This window comes from Chaetodon trifascialis, chromosome 1 (assembly GCF_039877785.1).
Source record: "Chaetodon trifascialis isolate fChaTrf1 chromosome 1, fChaTrf1.hap1, whole genome shotgun sequence".
NCBI classification, from domain to species: Eukaryota; Metazoa; Chordata; class Actinopteri; order Chaetodontiformes; family Chaetodontidae; genus Chaetodon; species Chaetodon trifascialis.
In genome coordinates this window covers 25,360,764-25,380,288 of record NC_092056.1, presented here as the reverse complement: position 1 = coordinate 25,380,288, position 19,525 = coordinate 25,360,764, and the positions used below count along the sequence as shown (strand labels likewise).

Below are 19,525 nucleotides of genomic sequence, written 5' to 3'. Positions count from 1 at the left end.
CATGTCCACTTCACATTCTAGCTTTTAGCTGATGTTAACCCAGGGTCCAGTGAAGCAAGCTTAAATTCAGCTCTTTGGCATTACAAACCATCCATATCAAAGCTCTACTTGGCTAAGATTTTTTAAAACGTATGTTTTGAAGATCACATTAAAATTTGGCGACAACTTCCCACAGATATTGACCCACAATACACGATGCCTGGTCCAGCTGAGGAAGATGAATCTGACCAGCCTGTGTGGCAGCTTGTCGTGTCCTTCTGGTGTAAGGGAATGATCGAGGGCATCATACTGCTGCTCCTCCTCTGGCTCCTCATTCAGGTTCTCTTCATTAAAAATTTGGAAGGTACTGAAATTGAATTAAATTGGAGTGTGGGTTTGAGTGTCTGTGTGTGGGAGCACGAGGGCTGTGACTGCCAAGAAAAAAAGGTGAGTCAAGATGATACAGTTATTCATATTTTCAACGGTTTATTTCCAACAAAAATCTGTCAAAATTCACTGTAAATGTGTAAAACAGTGTATGTAATATCATTATTCTACCAGTACAACTGCTTTCATTGTACAACCACTGCAGAAAATGAGCAAGTAATTTAAAGAGCATGTGAAAAACTGGAAATGTAGTCTCCCAGTCCCCCGGTTACCACATTGTTCAGAGCAACTATTAAAGTGTGTCGCATAGGTTTTGCTTCATGTGACAGTCAACATGAAATAAGTCGGACTCCTGGCTGCAGCTCGTCATGGCACTTGGCATGAAGGGAACATATCAGGGAAAACATTCAGTGTGATACTGTCAGAAACATGCACACAACCCACATACATGATGGCCATGTGTATCCTGTTATAGCAATATTTTGTTTATACGGACACATTAAATGTTTTTAATACGATGACTGCAAAGCTGACTGAATTTCAGAGCAGAGACTGGAGTAAAAGTGTATCCTTGCATAAAATGTACATTGAACGTTGTGCTGTGTTATTTAAAGATCAACATGACACACAGCGCTAAGTCGGTACATTTAAATGGAAGTTCACTCAGCTGTATTCAAGTGAGAAGCTATTTACCCCACCCACACACACAAAAAAGAGTGACCCTGGGTGCTGGGTGTTATAATGCTTTAATCTGGAGCGACATAAGGCTTCCATTAATTCCCCTGTGGCCTGAGGGCAGCCATATTTATAGCCTAACAAAGCCCATGGTTCATGGCCAGTCACTCTATTTGCCAAAAGGCATGTAATTTCTCTCTAAGATCAGGGATATATTGTATTTTGCTTTGTTGAAACTTAAAGAGTGTGACAGGTTGTTGAGACAGGTGACAGAATCCTTCCTTTTCAACAACAGCCTGTCTTCTTTGTTGGTTCAATTTTCATCACTTGGTGTAACAAGCTAAAACCACAACATGACATGGTGGACATGTCTTATGACAGTTGGCTCTGGCAGACACAGAACGACATTGTCATGAATTTTGGGTCACAATCTCAGGCCATGCGATGAATGTCAGTCCAATATTCACTTAAACTTACTGTCCACCAAGTCCTGAGAAAACATATGGCTCTTTAGTTGCTAAAACAGATGGCCAAAAACGGCAAATGTGCTGCAAAGGCCCAAAACATTTCCATCATGAGGAATGTGATGCCAATTCAAAAACATATTCAAAAATCCAAAGGAAATGTAAATGAAAAAACATGAAAGCAAAAACAAATAACAAATACAGAAATGATGCAAAGTTCAAAACTCTGCAAATAAATATGCAGCTCTCAGGTTGAAATCCAGCTGTTTCACCTAGCGCTCCCCCTAGAGGCCTGGAGAAGCTCTGCCGTGTTGACTGGATATGCAGCGTATTTGTTGCATTTGTTTTCAGAGCGTGTGTTTTAGACTTTGTATCATTTCTGTATTTACAGTGTGTTTTTTCATTTGCACCAGGAGTTGTTGTATTTGTTTTGGATTTCCTTATGCGTTTTTTAATTGGCTTAATTTAAGAGGCTGCAGCTCGTTTCTCCTAATGGAAATAAAGGCTCCATGTTCACCAACTAATTCCTTAAGTTTTTATTCTCTTTTTTTTAACTGAAAACAGTACTAGCCCTTTTCACATTGCAATTGGTTAAATCTATATCTATATCTATATCTGTATAACACAGGGTTGTTGTGTGAGGCCTCACCTTTCAGCCACAGAAAGACAGGAAGTGACACTTGTCTTGCTGTTCTTCTTGATGCTGGTTTGATCTGGGCTTGTTTTGATTTCTGCCCATGATATTCAACCTCACTGATACATAAGAAGAAAACACATAAAAATACCAATTCGATTCTTTCATTTCAAAACTTGATTAATATCAAGTTTGCACTTCAGCAAACCTAAATCTGCAAGTTCAGATCCATTTTTACTTACAGACAAACAAACAAAAAACTGTGATATTGGTCTTCACAGTTTACTTCATCAAGTTTTTTTTAGGTTCACCTTCTGCCCTCTGGTGGTCATAAATTCCTCGAGGCACTGGTGCTTCCTCCCATTATCTTTGCTGCATCATCTTCAGACTACAGGACCATAACTATATTTAACTTCAATTAGAAAGCTTCACAAAATAAGAGTGTTCTCGCAGGCAATAATGACTAACTTCAGGGTGAAGGTGGAAAGATTGTGGAAACAGTTGTCTCTACAAAGTCTTCCTCCTCAATCCACTCTTCCTTTTGCAAATTAGGATTATATAAATGTGATTTTCCGTGTGAAGGAGTGGACAGTACAGAGCACATGTGCTTCACTGTCTGAGCTTGTCACATATATGAATTGACGGGATGATTATTATTACACTCAACATGAAACCTGTGTTTTAGTTTTTAAAAAGCTAGAAATATTAATATTAGTTGTCTTCCAAAAAAAACAAAACAAAAACAAAATGCAACACCGTCCTCCTAATTTAAATTTACCTCAAACTGCCAACCAAATCAGACTGTCCCTTCAAAAAAAAAAAAAAAAAAGAAAAAAAAAGAAAACGAGAAAGAAAGAATATATTATCCCCCTTGCCCATCATTTTCGTACGGTCCCTTACCTTCGCCTTGTACGCAGTACAGGACCTAATGACTGTAAGAATAATGGCAGTGAAGTGCCGCACAGGCAGGCTGGACTGTTCGGAGGACAGCAGCGGTCCCTCTCCGTGTCTATCAGTGCGCCTGAAGCCAAAGCCATTGGCTGGCTGGCTCCAGGTTTCTGCGCACTGGCGGTGGAGCGCTCTCATTCACTGCGCTCACGCAGACTCCAGCACACATCACGCTGAGTGGGAACATGTCGCAGTACACTCTTGGAGGTAGGAAGCCTGAAGTCTTCTTCAGCTTGTGTTTGTGCTTTCGTTTAATCTGTAGTTTCTCTGTACGACGGGCTTGTTTTCATTTGTGGCTTCATTACTTTTCTGACTGAAAGGGGAAAGGACGCAGCACAGATTTAATAAAATATATACATACTGTTAAATCTGTACTTTTTCCACTGGCTTTAAACGTGAAGAAGAGCTGAGGAGCAGCTGAAAGAGAGGGGTCTCTGTGCGCTCAAACACTGAGGCATGAGGCTGCTGCTCAGAGGAAGGTGTCCAGAATCCTGTTTGCTTTAGATAAGTTTGTATGAATGAGGACCAGCATTTTACAGACAAATAAAAAAGATTAGTCCAGCCCAGACGTTAGAATAAGCTTTAAGTATTTTTCTGTCAATGTAAAGTTCTTGCATTATCATATTACTATAACACTAGTATAGAACTAGTATAATAACTACTACTACTGTTGCATTGTTGTTACTATATGTGACATATGCATCAGGACTAATATTTCTGAATTAAATGCTGAGGTTTGACCATTACCTCATTTGGTCTATTATCATGTCCACTGGCTGACCAGTCTGAGTCATATTTTAGAGCCATTCCATCAGCCTTTATGCTCCATGCACTTATGCACTGCTGCATTCAGCCTATCTGGACTTTCATCTGCTAATGGAGGCTGCCTGAGGAGCTCCCTGCTCCTGGACAGGGAGACATTGGCTGAAATGGACAGTTAGCACTCACTTGCTTTGAGAGTGATCTTATCTTTATCGGTATACACATTGTGCAGTGTGCTTTTGCCGTGTGATAAGCCTCATGTGATGAGAGGATTGATGGATGGAGCATATTGGGACACATCGCTGAGATAATCAGAGGAGATTTGTGTTTTTATCAAGATGTGGTGAACCGGAGCTCAATACATCATCCTATATCAGATCAGAAAAAAAATCACAGGATTCCTCCCCAATAAGCGATGGATTTATAGACGTGTATATTATTCATAAACGTCTTCTATACAACTTTAAGCAGTAAATGATTTTCATTGTCATTGTAGGCTGTTTACCTTGCAATGCTCAGCAATCCAACCTTGTTTTCAGCACTGGGTACCCATGTGTCTGATGCATGAGTCATCCCAATACACCTTCATTATCTGACGTTAAATGCACGTCAGAGTTCAGCTATAGTGGCTTCTCTCTCAGTAACTCTGGCAGCTCTGTCATGATTTTATACCCTAGCACTTTATTTAATGTTTATTTTCATGGAAATGATCTGAATAAAAAATGCAAAAGGAATGAGGGATTTTTTAATGGACGTGATGGTGCAGCCATAATCTTATCTGTGATTTGAATATTCTCATATATAATATATATACAGTTGTTTCTGTGTTGGGGCACTCTATACTGAATGAATATGTAGCGTAATGCTGTCAGTATGTGGGAAAATGTTGAATCTCACTTGTAATGGATTTTACTTTGTGAATACTGATCATTGTAGCTTCAAGGCACATTATGTCATTTCTGACACCAAGCAGGACAGAGTTTGATGATATTGTTAAGTAGTGTGGGATCATGGGAGTTGTTGTCTTCTTTATTAAACAACCAACTTTGCAGATGAAAATGCATAATCATGCTCCATCACAAGTGAGCCGCTAGCTAGCTAGTTTACCAACTTCCTTCCTTACTTTCTTAGGTATCAGCTGGCATTTCCTATGTTTCCCTGGAAGTTAGTGCTACTAGATGCTGTAAAAGCAATATGACGCCATTAACAGGTGACCAAATGAAAAGTAACATTATTTGCCATTTCTCTGGGTTTGAACAATGCTGAAAACATGGGCTCATGTAAGTACACAGCTCAACATAATATGTAACATATGCCTAGTCATTTTCAGACAGTTGTAATGCAGCAATGTCACATACTGTGACTTTGACTGAAATCATAACGCTGTGCATGAATGTGTAATCAGCAAGAATTTGATTGGCAGGAAAACTGACACCAACGCATTATGTGTGCGCTGCTCCTGCTTTGGATCAAAGCAGTAACTGTGACAATACCATTTATACAATTATGATTATAGCCCTGAGACATTTCCTCTTCAGCCTCATCAGAGTGCAGGCACAACAAGATAACGTTTAGACGCAGATCTTTGGTAATCAATTTGGCTGTAGTGATAGTCTGTCTTTCTTTTTTTTTCTTACTGACAGGTCACTCAACAGCACACAACTAATTTGATTTGATTGTTTGTGACAATTCATTCATTGTCGTCAGCCCTTGTCTCTCTCCTCTCTCTCTTTTCTCTCTTTCTTTCTTCCAGTTGCTCTCTTTTTCTTGATCACTCACAGGTTAACTCCATCTCACTCTCTTCTGCTCCTCATTAATCCGACTACCTCAACATTAAACCATGACTGCTTTGCTTTCTGTCTGTGTAGTTCACCTGCAGATCCTGCTGGCTGTGGGTCTGGCTGTGTTCTGCTACTGTCTGGTTCTGGGTTGCATCCTTTGCTGTCGCAGAAGGAAGAGTGTTTCATCGGAGGACAAGGAGGCAGTTTTCTTGTCTGCCCATCCTGCTGAGAGGGTGACTGTGACATTGACTCCATCTCCATGTACGCAGCCTGTCAAGCAGCAGTATGAGGAGCTGGATGGGGACGTGTTGGAGTTCCCTTCCTCTAAAAGCAGCTCCTCTCCCTCTGAGGATGATCTCACTGCTCTGCCCTTTGACCCCAGCCCTACCAGATCAGCTGAGCTGGTGCGGTCTCCTGGGACTTCTTTTCCGATGCGCCGCCTCAGCACCCCGGCTGTTGCCTGCTCACCCAATAAACGTGCAAGTCATGGTAGAGCCTCTCTGCCCTCCCTCACTAAGCTCAGCCTGGTGTCCAAGTCCCGTCGTGCAATGGGTCGGCGCAGCACTGTGAGCGGAGAGAGTTTCCTTTACAGTGAGAGCAGTCAACTGACTGCTGGTGCTGCCGGAGCCCCCACCCAGCAGGGCGAGCCCTGCCTCTCACAGTATGGCTCTAACTCTCTCTCCATCCCTTCCAAGCCTGCTCCTCTCCTGCACTTCTCCTTGCTCTTCTCCTCTGCTTGTGGCACCCTGGTGGTCAACATCCTGGGGCTCTCTGGTGCCAGTCGGAGGCGCAGCGGGCTGCTTGTCCGGGCCAGCCTTCCTCCCCTCTGCCCCTCACCTCAGCAGATAGCCTCTCGGCGCCGCAGCCTCAGCCCAGACCTCCACAGCCAGAGCTTTGTGCTGCAGGTGGGCTCTGTGGAAGAGCTGCGCACCTGCACCTTGAGACTCGCTGTCTACAGCAGGGACTTCTCAGGCCTAAGAGAGGCTGCGCTGGGGGTGGTGGAGCTGTCCTGTGAGCAGATGGATTGGGAGCCTGACACTACGACCACCTACACCAGGCAGCTTAGCCCAACTAAAAGCAAGCTGAAAAAGGTATATGGTGATTGGATGATTGAATTCACTTGAAGTATGCACTAAAACTCAGCTTTAACTGTAAGAAAACACACTAAAGTGTACTGGAAAACAGTCGTCAGAACACTGCAGATTGCACATTAGATTTTTTCTTAACTGGAGCTGAGCCTAAACAGGCCTGAGGAACTAAGGCAAGGTGTCTGCAGAGTCTAGTAAAAGTGACGATGAGCATTTGTTAATGAGTTGCTTACAAAAATCATTCGTCATTTCAGGAAAGATACTTATTTGCCCTCTGACTGAGAGTTAGATGAGAAGATCGACACCCTCTCAGTTGAAATGACTGTCAACAGCTGTTTAGCTTAGTTTAGCTTAGCACAAAGATTGGAAACACAAGGAAACTGGTATCCCAGCTCTGTTCATTGCTAACAAAATCTGCACCTCTAAAGCTCATTAATTAACACGATTTAGTCGCATGCTGAAACTACTTCCTGGCCGTGCACAGTGACAAAAGCCTGTTTTGCTGTTTCTGCTGTTTCCAGTCTTTATCCTACAGTAAGCTAACTGGATGATGGCTGCAACTTCATACTGAATGGACAGACATGAGAGTGGTATGGATCTTTTTATCTGACTCTCGGTAAGAAAGTGAAGAAACACATCTCCCAAAATGTCAAATTTTAAATGCAATCTCTAACATGATTAGATATTCAAGCCAGTAGAGTAATTTCACTGACTGGCTAAAGATGCAGTGTGTGTTGTTTATGTTATGAGGCTCTGTCTCAGGTACTTTTGTCAGATCCAGTCCAAATGTTGCACAGATCTTAAGTCCCATGTATATTTGAGTTCAAACAGAGACAAAATGGACAATAGCGTGTGGACGAGAGTTTGAGTTTTTCAGGCACTCACGTCACCATCACCATTCAGATTAAAGCAGGGTAGATTGTGGGCTTTGTGTTAGTCTGTGTGTGTGCATGTGTGTGTCTTAGTAGTGGGGGTTATAACTCCTTCTTTGGCCACTGACTTTGCACTTTTGAACCGCTCTCCCTGATCACAGTCAAAGTACAACATTATTTATTTCAAAAATATTTAAACAAAATCTGCATCTTCAGTTGCTTTAATGCAGAGGGAAACTACGCACGCAGGCCTACAGTAAAAACAGCAGATATCATATTTTATCCATGAAGGAATGTAGCGTCTAATCAGTTCTCCCATTAGCCAGTTTTCCACTGTTGTTAGTCACATTGTTGTTAGTGACTGCAGAGCAAACAAGCAGAGTGCAGCAAGATGGCAGCGTGCCCACACCGTGCCCTCTGTGCCTCTGTTGAAGCACTGCCAGAGGTCATTAATAACAGGCTTGTGATAGCAGGGGTCCTGGACATTACTTAGGTAGTCGCTTTTGTAGTGTGCTTGGTGGGGGGTATCAATTCTCGCATTTTACAGTTATGTGAAAATCAGAGTCAGATATACTCCCCTTTCTCCCTCCTTTCAAGTCCATGTATGATGCAGCATCCTAAACACACACACACACACACACACACACACACACACACACACACACACACACACACACACACACACACACACACACACACACACACACACTGTCCTCTTTCTCAGTGACATCAGCTGCCGGGTGTGAAGGAGCTGCTCAGCAATCTAGATAATTCTATACAGAGTGGGTGTTTATACAGAGGCTGTGCAGTTGTGACTCCATCTTTTAATGCACACACTTCCTGGATTTATAGTAAAACTCCATGTTTTCTAATCAGTGTAATGACACCAGCTGGTGTATTGATGATTATTCTTCATGACATTCCTTGTTTTGACATTTCATGGGAGTAGGGGGCATGACGTGGCAGGACTGTGCATTGTAGCACGAGTGCAGGCTCATCACGTCAGAGCGCTATTGATTGTTAGGATGAAAAGCGTTAAGCTGTTAGTTTCTGATCATGCAGGCTCTTTTCTTTTTTTTTTTTTTTACAATCCTTCTGTGGCCATTAGCCTCAGCCTTCTACTGTCAGCCAATAAGATGAAAAATACGAGTAATATAAGGAATGCATATAGGGATGATACATCTTTAATCATTGGACGGAACTGGGAATAAGTGATATTTGGTCCATAACAAACATTTCATAATATGTTGCTCCTTCAAGCTTTTGAAAATAGAGCATCACAGAGATCCCACTAGACTTGTTTTTTTGGTCCCTGTGCTATAATTGAGGTAATGTTCTGGGTCTCTTTGGCCTGCTAGACGCTCACATTTTATCCTGGGTCGCTCATTTACTTCAGTTCCACACAATTTTGTGCAGGGCTTTCGCTTCAAATTGGCTTATTTGAGCTTGTGGACTGAAAGCAGATTGCCATAGCTCTCTCTCTCTCTCTCTCTCTCTCTCTCTATATATATATATATACACACACACACACACACACACACACAAAAACCAGACCTTTGTTTTTTGTTTGTTCTGGGGCAAGGTGAAAAGAGCAGTCAGTCACAGGTTGCAACATAATTTGCAATCATTTCACATCACAGGGAGTTTCCCACCACAGAATGTCTGAACAAACTCAGCTCTGATATGCCACTGGCTTATCAGTCTCATAGAGCTAAACTGTCAGCAGAGATTTATGTACTAACTTATTCAACAGACAGAGAGCAACATGATCATCTCATTGATTTGTATTTTAGCTCTGGAAGAATATTGTTGTCTTTAGCTTGCTGCGTATTTAATTTTCTTCCCCAGTCTCTATTGTATTCAGGCTCTTATTTCACGGTGACCCAACTGTCTTTAATGATGGTTTTATACAACAAATATGCGTGTTTGAAAGAAAACATAATCACAAATCCATCGCTGAAGCAATCAGCGAGGGGATCAAGGGAAGCTGATACACCCAAGCCACAGCTAAGGCCATTTGCTTTGGCAAGAACTGTTCTGCTGGTTTGCTCTCTACAGCCCGAGACTGGGTGATGACAGTTGACCTGGAGAGACAGCTGAAAATTCCACCGCACATCACCCAATCCAGTTTGAGACCTGACATCATCTTGGTCTCAGAGGCCACAAAACAACTCGTCTTCCTGGAGCTAACGGTTCCCTGGGAGGAGAGGTTGGAGGAGGCACATGGAAGGAAGAGGGAGAAGTACCAGGAGCTGGTGGAGGACTGTCAGGGGAACGGGTGGAGGACCAGGTGTATGCCAGTGGAGGTGGGCAGTCGGGGATTCGCTAGTTACTCCCTGAGCAAGGCCGACGGCACGCTGGGCATAACAGGTGCCCTCCGAAGAAGAGCCACAAACAACAATGTGGAGGCAGCAGAAAAAGCCTCCACATGGCTCTGGTTGAAGAGGGGTGACCAGTGGGGGCAGAAGCGCAGCATGCTGCTTGGACACAGGCCGGGGTCTGATCAGCCTCGGTCGGGTCGCCTGCGAAAAGGGTGTCTGTTGTAAGACCCGAAACACCCAGTGACTCCAGGAAACAACACTGATGATGTGTCCAAGGTTGTGCATCAGCAGATGCATTACTAACAAGTGGATTACAGTTTCTGTTAACATAATGAGGTAATGTTAATGACCATATCTGGCACAAAAATGTTGATACTCAACATATCAGTGAAACGTTCACTGACAATGTATTTGATTTGTTTTCTGCCAAAATCTCCATTCCTGTGTTCCTGTAACTGTGTTATGGTAATGAAAGCCACGGACGGCATTTGGATAAGGTTTACAAAAGATTATGTTCTGGTTTAATCCAGAGAAAGTGACTTCAGACACAGTATAATTATTAATATTTAAGTGAAACCACGATCTTTCTCTGACCTTAACCAAAGTGCTTTTGTTGCCTATAGCTAACCATAGACAGAAACCTGTTTTGTACACCCACCATACACACTGGCCACTTTCCTGTGACTCTGCTTTAATTCAAATGAACACTTATGCCACTGCAATGTAGTTGGGCAAACAGTTTAATTTAATCCCTGATTCTGGGTGTCTATTGGAGAAAACCTGGATATTTTACTCACAAAGGCATTAATGCATCTGTTACTGGAACACTGTTGGAAGTACTCACACACTCACACAATGTGAAGCAGACTTCTTACCTAGTTATATGATAGCACAGGATTTCCTCCTTTCTTACTGAAAGTGCTGTTCAGCAGCAATGCACTCAATGCTACCACCAGTGACCAGATATTATGTATATCGCAACAATATCGATTACAATGTCTCATTTAAACAATCTTTATTTTATAGTATTGAATAAGAGATATTTTACTATGCCAAGATAGCAAAGAGGCCTACAGACTGCACTGCTAGTTTAGCAACTCCTGTGAGTACGAAGCTGTTGCTGATAGTGTGAATTTTCAGTCAATCATTCCTGCATCAATAATGGTCAGACCACAGGGAGACGTTGGTCTGTCTCAAATTGCTTTTTGCCTCTCCTCTGAGGCTTCCATTCTTTGGAGATCACTGAATGACTCATACAATCACTCTGTTAGGGTCTGTTATGTAACCCAAGATATGTAGACTGAACATAGTTACCAAATGATAACCGACTTCTGCAGTATCACTGCTAAGAGCCAGAAAATCATGATTACATAAAATCATGTTCTAACTAATTAGAATGTAAGATTTAACAAAAGTATTTTCTGCAGGTATTTTTTAAAATAGAGATGCATTTTGAGAATGTGGACAATGCAGTGATGCAGCCAGAGTTCAGAATAACCTTAAAATGAATTACCTCATCTCTGCTGTGACAGTTTTAGAGAAAGTAGGGACACGGGCGACGAGGGATGAAGCACAGTTTTTACTGCTTAATGAAGGACGGAGGGGGAGTGATTTATGAGAACACTAATATGACATCTCTTTGCTTTAAATGTATTTTGCCTCATGTTAAATCACCTTAATGATGGTGAGATGTAGAAAAACTAAAACGCTTGGAGTCAAATATTGTATATTCATGCTGAGTTGTAATATCTCCATCGCTGTATCATAAATCAGGGGCTTTCTCAAATGACTCTATATACTGCATGTGAAGGAGTATTGAGCTGAGTTTAAGGGACCAAAACTAATGTTGAAAATTGTCACGTGTTACCATGAGGAAGCTGCCTCTAACCAGCCGATGACCTGAGCAGCATCAGCTGGAAACTCCAGGAAGGTTGAAAAATGTACTCCCCTGAAAACAAATCTTTTGCTGTAGCTTTAAGGTTTGTTTGACAACGTGTGTTTGCAGGATAACATGTCTCCTTCGAAAAGGCAGTGTAAGTGTGAGTGACAGTCTCTGAGGCGAAGCACTAGTGACAGACAGACGCAGTGAACCGAAACCCAGTTGCTGGATGAAAACGCCTTCACACTCTGCTGCCCGGCCTCAGCAAGCCGCTGGCGGGCTACAATTCAGCCACTTGACAGACTGTGACTCAGCAGACCCCAAACAATGCAAGCTAATGAGATCTGACATGAAATCGGATGGAAATCGCCATCGTACTTACACATTGGATGTTACTTTTATCCTCAATGCATGAACATCTGTATTATTTTAGGATGAATGGTCCAAGTGGCAAACAAAATGCTTGTCCCTGACAGCCACATGTAACTGTGACCAATATTACTGATTAGCTTGAAGTGATTTCAAATGTTATTCAGATTCAGTCCAGCTGAGCTCCTCAGCAGGTCAAGCCAAGATGCCTCATGAATAAAAACAGAGTAATTTTGGATACTCCATCATTCTTGCAGAAAAACTGAGATTGAAGCTTTTGAAGCTCCAGTGTGTAGGATTTAGTGGCATCTAACACTGGTCGAGTCAGTCACTGACAGAACTGTAGAATCATATTCATTAGCATGAGTTTTAAGTGCTTTACAGCTTGAATCTAGTCTCTTGGTTTCTCTCCTTGGTCTCATTTCATTCACAGTCTCCCAAAGGATGAAGGGAACATCTGCTGAGTGAAAGAGGACATTTTTCTCCCTTTGCTAAATCTCTCCCATTTTGTCTTTTTCTCTCGGCTGTGCTCTCCTCAGAGTGTGAGTTCTCAGGAAACGCTGGGCCGCAGGAAGAGCTCGGCGTGTGCGCCACGGGCTTTGGGCCAGCTGTTCATCCTGCTGCAGTACCAGACGCTGGCCCAGCGCATCAAGGTGATGGTCCGAAAGGCTGAGAATCTCGCCAAGCTCACACGGATCCCAGGAGCTCCAGGTAAAGACCCCAAAAAATCCCCATGCCCAAACAATAAAATCAGTTGTTTCCTGATCTGGTGCACCTAACAGCAGGATTACATATCCCTCTTATGAAAAAGACCAAATAGATTGTATGGTGGTGTCTGTGTGTAGTTAAGGTTTGGTCAGCTCATCTACTCTGAAAAGATTAAGGAAAGATAACAGTCTCACACTGCATCAGCGTTTGCTTCAAAGGAAGTTGCTTTCTAGAGAACATGAAAGTTGTCTGAACCATTTGAGCAAATGAAAGGCTAGCATGATTAGTTTTTTTTTGAGAAGATACCCTCTTAGTGACTCAATAACTACTGGTTTGGTTTAGTTAAGAAAAACATAGAGAAATACATGCAGTAATTCAAATTAAAATTTCTTAAAAAACTGCAATAACTGATGTTTTTTGGAGTCTTTGAGGCAACAGAAATTACTTATTCATTACTATACTATTTATGCAATGAATGCACTGACTAACATGTAAACTGCTCATAAGGTTTACAGCCTCGGTCTGTATTCTGCTGTGTTGCCTCAGCCTCAGTCAGACAGACCGGATCCCTGATTGGTTTGTAGTATGATCAGATTAGGAACCGATCAGCCCGGTGTCATTTCCCCTCCTGTCTGTATCGTATCTCAGTGCGGCTGATTTAAAGCGCTGCTTTTATGATGCCGGTCAGGAGAGGAAGCAGCAGATTCTGTAAACAACTTTGATGATTTGCTTCTCCATACTGAAACTACGACATTAGTTGGGCGGTGAGCTTCAAGATCAAATATTTCCTCAGATCAGTGAGAATACATGCCCTCTGCAGATGCATGATTCCTGTCTGACAATGACGCATTGCTTTTTAATTTTAGCAAATCCAATTAGCATGCTGGAATGGATTTGCAGGGGGAATCATATCTTGCAAGTGATGGAGATTTGGGGACTGTGACAGTGGAGAAGTGCTCAGAGAGGGTTGTGAAGAGGTAGCTCAACGTGCATAGACTGTTTTATGTGGAGATAAAACAGCACATGACTGCAGTGAGCATACATTCATTTACACCCACCAAACATCTTAATATCAATGATTTTGCTGTCTGGCATGAATATACAGAATCATGACTGGTGGCTTTTTTTTTCCCACAGACCACTATGTTGTTATCAACCTGCGTCAGGACGGGAAAGTAATTGGTACAAAGGAGACCAAAGGGGCCAGTGGTCCAAACCCCGTCTGGAATGCTCCATTCCTGTTTGACCTCCCCTCAGGCGACATCACTCAGCTGCCATTGGTCCTTGAGTTTATCGTTATGCAGGTAGGAAGTTCTATGTTATTTGGCAAATTTATTACCTGCAGCTTTCTGTTACTATGCTGACACATCGGTAACTAAATACCTTCGCTTTTTATATATCACTTTTTAAAAATTCAGTTATCTCTGTGTACATACAGGGCCGTCTCTACACTAAAAGCAGTATTCTGGGTCGCGTGTTGATTGGCAGCCATGCTTCAGAGGCAGGACAAGGACACTGGAAGGAAATGTGCAGCCGGGGGCAAACAGAGACGGCTCGCTGGCACACCGTTCAGTCGGATGTGCTGTAGGACTGATGGACTGTGCTGCTGTCCCTCCGCCGCCCAGAGTGAAACAGAGAGGTGGAGTTAGGTGGGGATAACAACAAGTGGAAAAACAAGTGTTTATTTTTAGGTCTGTTGTGGATTTTTGGTAGCTATGGCAACCTTGATAGTGTCCCATGTCATTTATCAACACATAATGTTTATGAATTAAATAAGCAGAAGGACAAATATCAGTCAAACATAAATATGGGCCATGAGTATTGACAGATATTTAGAGGATGAAGCACTGCTCACTGTGTGAAGGAGGGATGGGCTGCAGCTTTCTCCATGCTAACAGTACACTGCATCCCAGCATTGCCTTTGTCAGTATCCACTGTGACTTCTTAAAAGTGTAGTCTGGATGTATGCAACTTGTGCTGACGTAGTGGTAGTGTTCGTATTGTGCCCAGAGGCTACATGTTAATGTCCACTAGAACTTGATGGATATCCATAAATGTGCAAAGTGACTGAAGTATATGTTGCCACTGTGCTAGTAGTTTGCTGTGGTGTGTTATATTGTGCCTGTATTTGTCCACATACTGTAAACACCTCTCTGATACTGTACTAATACTTGTATGAGGCCATTACAGCGGCCTCACCTTGTGTGGCATGCCTGCTGAATTATTGGTTTATTTTGTTCAGTTCCCAAGATGATATGTTTGTTTCGGCCCCTTTTCATCCACTGGAAGCTACAACAAACATATGGGGGCTCGATGATGCCACAGCTTGTGTTTTGAACAACTAATTTCCATGACCTTTAAATGGAAGTTTAGACTAATGACTCTAAAAGTATGAAAACACTCCGAAAACAGTCAAAACTGAGCACAATTTAATCTACAAGGTTAACCAGTGTCTGAAAAATGTTGTCTATCATTGTCAGTATTAAAACAGTTATTAAAAACAACGCCACAGTGTCCAGATCAAAAAATATGAAAGCACTCAGAAAACAATTATCACCAATAATTATAATAATAATGATCACCAATGTTAAACATTGTCCAAAAATATTGTGTATATTAAAAGAATCACTTTGAACCATTATTAACATTGTTCAGTAACCTAATCGCATTTTAAATGCCGCTGAAATAATGCTGCACTTTGTGCTGGGCGTGAGGGCCAACATGGTTTCCTTTTTTTGGGAAAACATCCACAAAACAGGCTGTAATGTAATCCCTCCGGGTGTCTGTGCACTGTCAATGAACGACCACAAAAAGTGTTTGTTTTTGCCACTGACAGGCTCAGACTGTTATCTGAGTGTCTGACAACATTGTGGAAAGGATCCCTACAGAGAAAGACCTTTTTGGTAAAGCGTAATCAGATACAGCCGCTGTATTGCTGTCATCAAAATCCACCAGACACTTCATTCAAAGTCAAGAGAAAAAAAACTCAACTAAACATTCTTGGTTCATCTTTTGACTGTTTCAAAAATCACCACCATTTCTGGTTTAGCCAAAATAAATCTTGTATTTACCTGAGAGGGAGGGTGGACACCAGGGAAGCAGCAGGGCAAATGGCGTGAAGAGCCAGAACATGTACACATCTAACTCATGAATAATTTTCACTGGACACTATGACTGCAAAGATTTAAATATGTCGGCTTAAACAGATTTTCCCATTTAAAAAAAACTGTAATTACTGGATAACAGAAACCCTGCTGTGCATCATTAACACATCACTCTGTAATTTAAAGGTGTACATCAATAAAATAATAGATATAGCTGACAAACATTTCTGGTGCCAACTAGCACATTAAACAACTTTTAATGGTCAACTACTTACGGACATCCTTAATACTGACCTGGTTTTAATGAATGATGCTCAGTCATCTGCATTTGGCCTGTGAATGTGCAGTAAATGCATAATAAAAGTTTTCTGTGGGAGTTGATGCAAAGCAGATGAATGCAAGAGTGAAGAACCTCGTTATATTTTGTCCGTCACGCTGCTGTTCAATAGGACGTCTTTGCTAGCCAGGTGACTGTGGCCATGCAGCAGCATTACCAAATAACATTACTGACTGACACTACTCTGCTGAACACTGACCTCCTACACTCCACATTGTGGCTCCCATGTTGTGGGATTTTATTTTTTAACATAATCTGCAGCAGTCATCTCAATACAAGTGAGGCCCCAGTGAAGAATAACATTAAACATGATGACAGGTGGACTGTCTTAGCGTGGACTGAGTTATTTTCTGCAGCCAGTGGAGCACTGTTAAGTAGAAACTGCAATAGATGTGATCTATTTTAGACAGACTTACATGGAGTAAATATAAGGCAATCAAAAACCAACTTGTGAATTAAATCATTTATCATTCAGTCAGACAATCAATGTCAGATTTATTACATATAGATGAACCTTTTTTCATTCTCTTCTTTGGTTGGATAAATAAGTTAGACAACTAAAACAACTAAAACAATTGTCAGTCAGTGGGAATACAAATATTACTTTTTGTCCTTTGTTTATCCCTGACATTTGTCTCTTCTCTTTTTGTCAGCATTACATACAAGAGTTTAAAGGTCATCACCATGGTGTCCAAACTACAGTAAAATATCTTGTCATCATTTCATAAGAACACTTTCATTGGAATATTTGAAAAGTGTGACACTTCCTCTAACAAAATGAGGAGGTTTGAACGCACCTGTTTTTAACATTTATTTGTCAGGCTTCAAGTATTATGATGGCAGGAAATGCAATGTGTATTTAACACTAAAGTGATGTATTTTTGGGTTCTAGAAATGAATTGTGTTTGTATTTATTGTATATTGACCATATAGATGCCTGCTGATGGCATGTATTGTCAACTGTCTATGAATGTCTTTGCTTTTAAAAGGGAACAGTCTCAAAGAATTGAAAATAAATATATATATATATATTGTATAATGGAATTTTGCCAAAAAGACATGGTTTTTATTGAGTTCGGTTGATAACGCAGAAATACGCTGCCAGGCGCACAGCTGAGAACGGATCTGTTTGCAGGGGACACAAAAATTGATGAACCCAGCTGGAACATGCTTGTTATTGAACATAACATCAGCACCATGTTTCACAGTTACCTGTGTGTTTATCATCAGATTATTTGATTTAGGCTAACAATAAGCAAAAGGCTAAGGCTTGGTAGATATCCACTATCTTACGTGTATCATGCTATCAAAATGTCAAAATAAACCAAAAAACTGATTTTGTCCTATGTGCTACTGTACATGCAGTGTGTTTCTGTGTCAAATTGATGACGGTGTTTTCTCTATTTGCATGTGTTTTGTTAAGTTGCAGTGCTTTGAGCTCTCTCAGGTAGCTAGAAGCTTCCACAGTGTTGCTGTGGGGCAAGAACAGTGACTTTAAATTTTGGCATCGCAAAACAAAATTTGGCCCTGAAAAGGAAAACACTTTCAGTCATTGAAGCACTTGTATTGGAAAAAGTTATACTGGCACTGAAACAAGTTTTCTTTTCAATGGCAAAATATTTCCATTGACAGTAACTAAACTCCTCAGATGTTATGATAGCGTCATGCTGACTTTATGGGAAAACAGGGACAGTTTTTGCTTCATAGCTGGGACACTCAGTAAACGAAAAGTCAATAAAACTCAATTGTATGCACTTTTTAAACTAAAACTTGATGGGTCCACAGAGACAGTCAATCATGTTGCTCTGATTACTGGAAAAACATAATAAAATTCTGTTTTAAGGCAGAATTTCCCCTTAATGACCATTTCTATTCCTAAGACATGTGCAAACCTGTCCCCTGGCCTTTCATGGTGGATTTTTCACCCTGCCTGCATTCAAATCATCTTGTCCTGACTAAGATGTTGTGGCAAATGTATGCTTTATGACCAAATGTGTTAGTCATTGTTTCCTGTTCACAGCGGGTGACATCCCTCCTGATAGTTATAAATATCCGTAGGATGTGCAGTCCAAAAGTGATGTAATCTAACCCCCAGGGTGATCTTATGTCATATCAGATCATTATACTGCTGTGACTCCTGCCGCAGACACAGTATGTACACGTACAGGAACAGTGCACACACTAATGCACACACCCACACAAAAAAATCACGTCTCAGGAGTCGGAAAACCATCACAATGCATAAAATGTGGAAATGTGTGTCTCATGGGCCCATTTGGTTTGCAAACACATTCTCGCACTTAATTGCATCATGTCATCATATCAAGTCATGCTTCCTATTCAGCACCCCCCCCCCCCCCCCCCCCCCCCTCAATGGAAACCCTTTCCTCACCCTGTAATTTGCACCTTCCACTGGCTTGAACCATTACTTCTGTCCATGAAGTGAGGTGCAGAAATGCTCCAGATGTGCTTGAGGTCACACTAGAGAGTCCAGGGGAAAGTTAAGAATAGCTTCATTTGACTGTTGTTTTATTCAATGCGTTTCTTTTTAAGTTAGTGGAAAACAAGTATGTATCAGGTATGTTTTGTTTTCCCTGCACCAAACTGTGGTTGTCTTTAACATAAGGTACAGCTTAAATAAATGCAGACACATCAAAGTCTGTCTATTATTTCCCCAAACTGATTTAAGGGATTATCTGTAACTTCACAACACTGACTGAATTAAAGTGACCTTGAGCAAATATTTTCCCAAGATGCTTCTGTGGTGCTTGGGAGTAAATCCTTTAAACATGAAAGCACAAAGTATTGCACATCCTGTTTAGTGTAAGGGATATGAAATAAATCCTGGCGTGAGGCTGTAAAGCATTTGATAGAGACATGCTTCTCTTTCTTCATTCCTCTGATCTGAAACCTAAGTAAATGAGATTTTGTTAATCTGTCCATGTGTAATCTTCTCTCTGTGTGGGCCTGCAGTGACTCTGCCACTGTTGAAAAGATGCATCAAAACAACCCACATACAATTGCCCTGCATGTGTAATTGTATACGTATATGCATTTTTGCATCCGAAAGAAAAAGGATACAGAGGGATTTTCTGGTGTTACTGTCTAATAGATCACCCTTTATAAGTGCTTTATAAGTTGTAATGAATGGATTACTTAATAAATCATTTAGTGATGCTTTGCAGATCAGATATAAGTAATTATTGAGAACTCTTGA

The 19,525-nt window shown here is 41.4% G+C and overlaps 1 protein-coding gene across 1 annotated transcript; it reads left to right on the top strand.

The window, feature by feature from the left end:
- Positions 1–3,272: 3,272 nt before the first annotated feature.
- On the top strand, positions 3,273–15,237 carry LOC139334165 (synaptotagmin-4). The gene is made up of 5 exons (XM_070966929.1): positions 3,273–3,294; positions 5,718–6,721; positions 12,699–12,870; positions 14,005–14,171; positions 14,306–15,237. Exons 1-5 carry the CDS (start codon positions 3,273–3,275, stop codon positions 14,453–14,455), a joined length of 1,515 nt encoding a protein of 504 aa, XP_070823030.1. The 3' UTR covers positions 14,456–15,237.
- Positions 15,238–19,525: the final 4,288 nt, after the last annotated feature.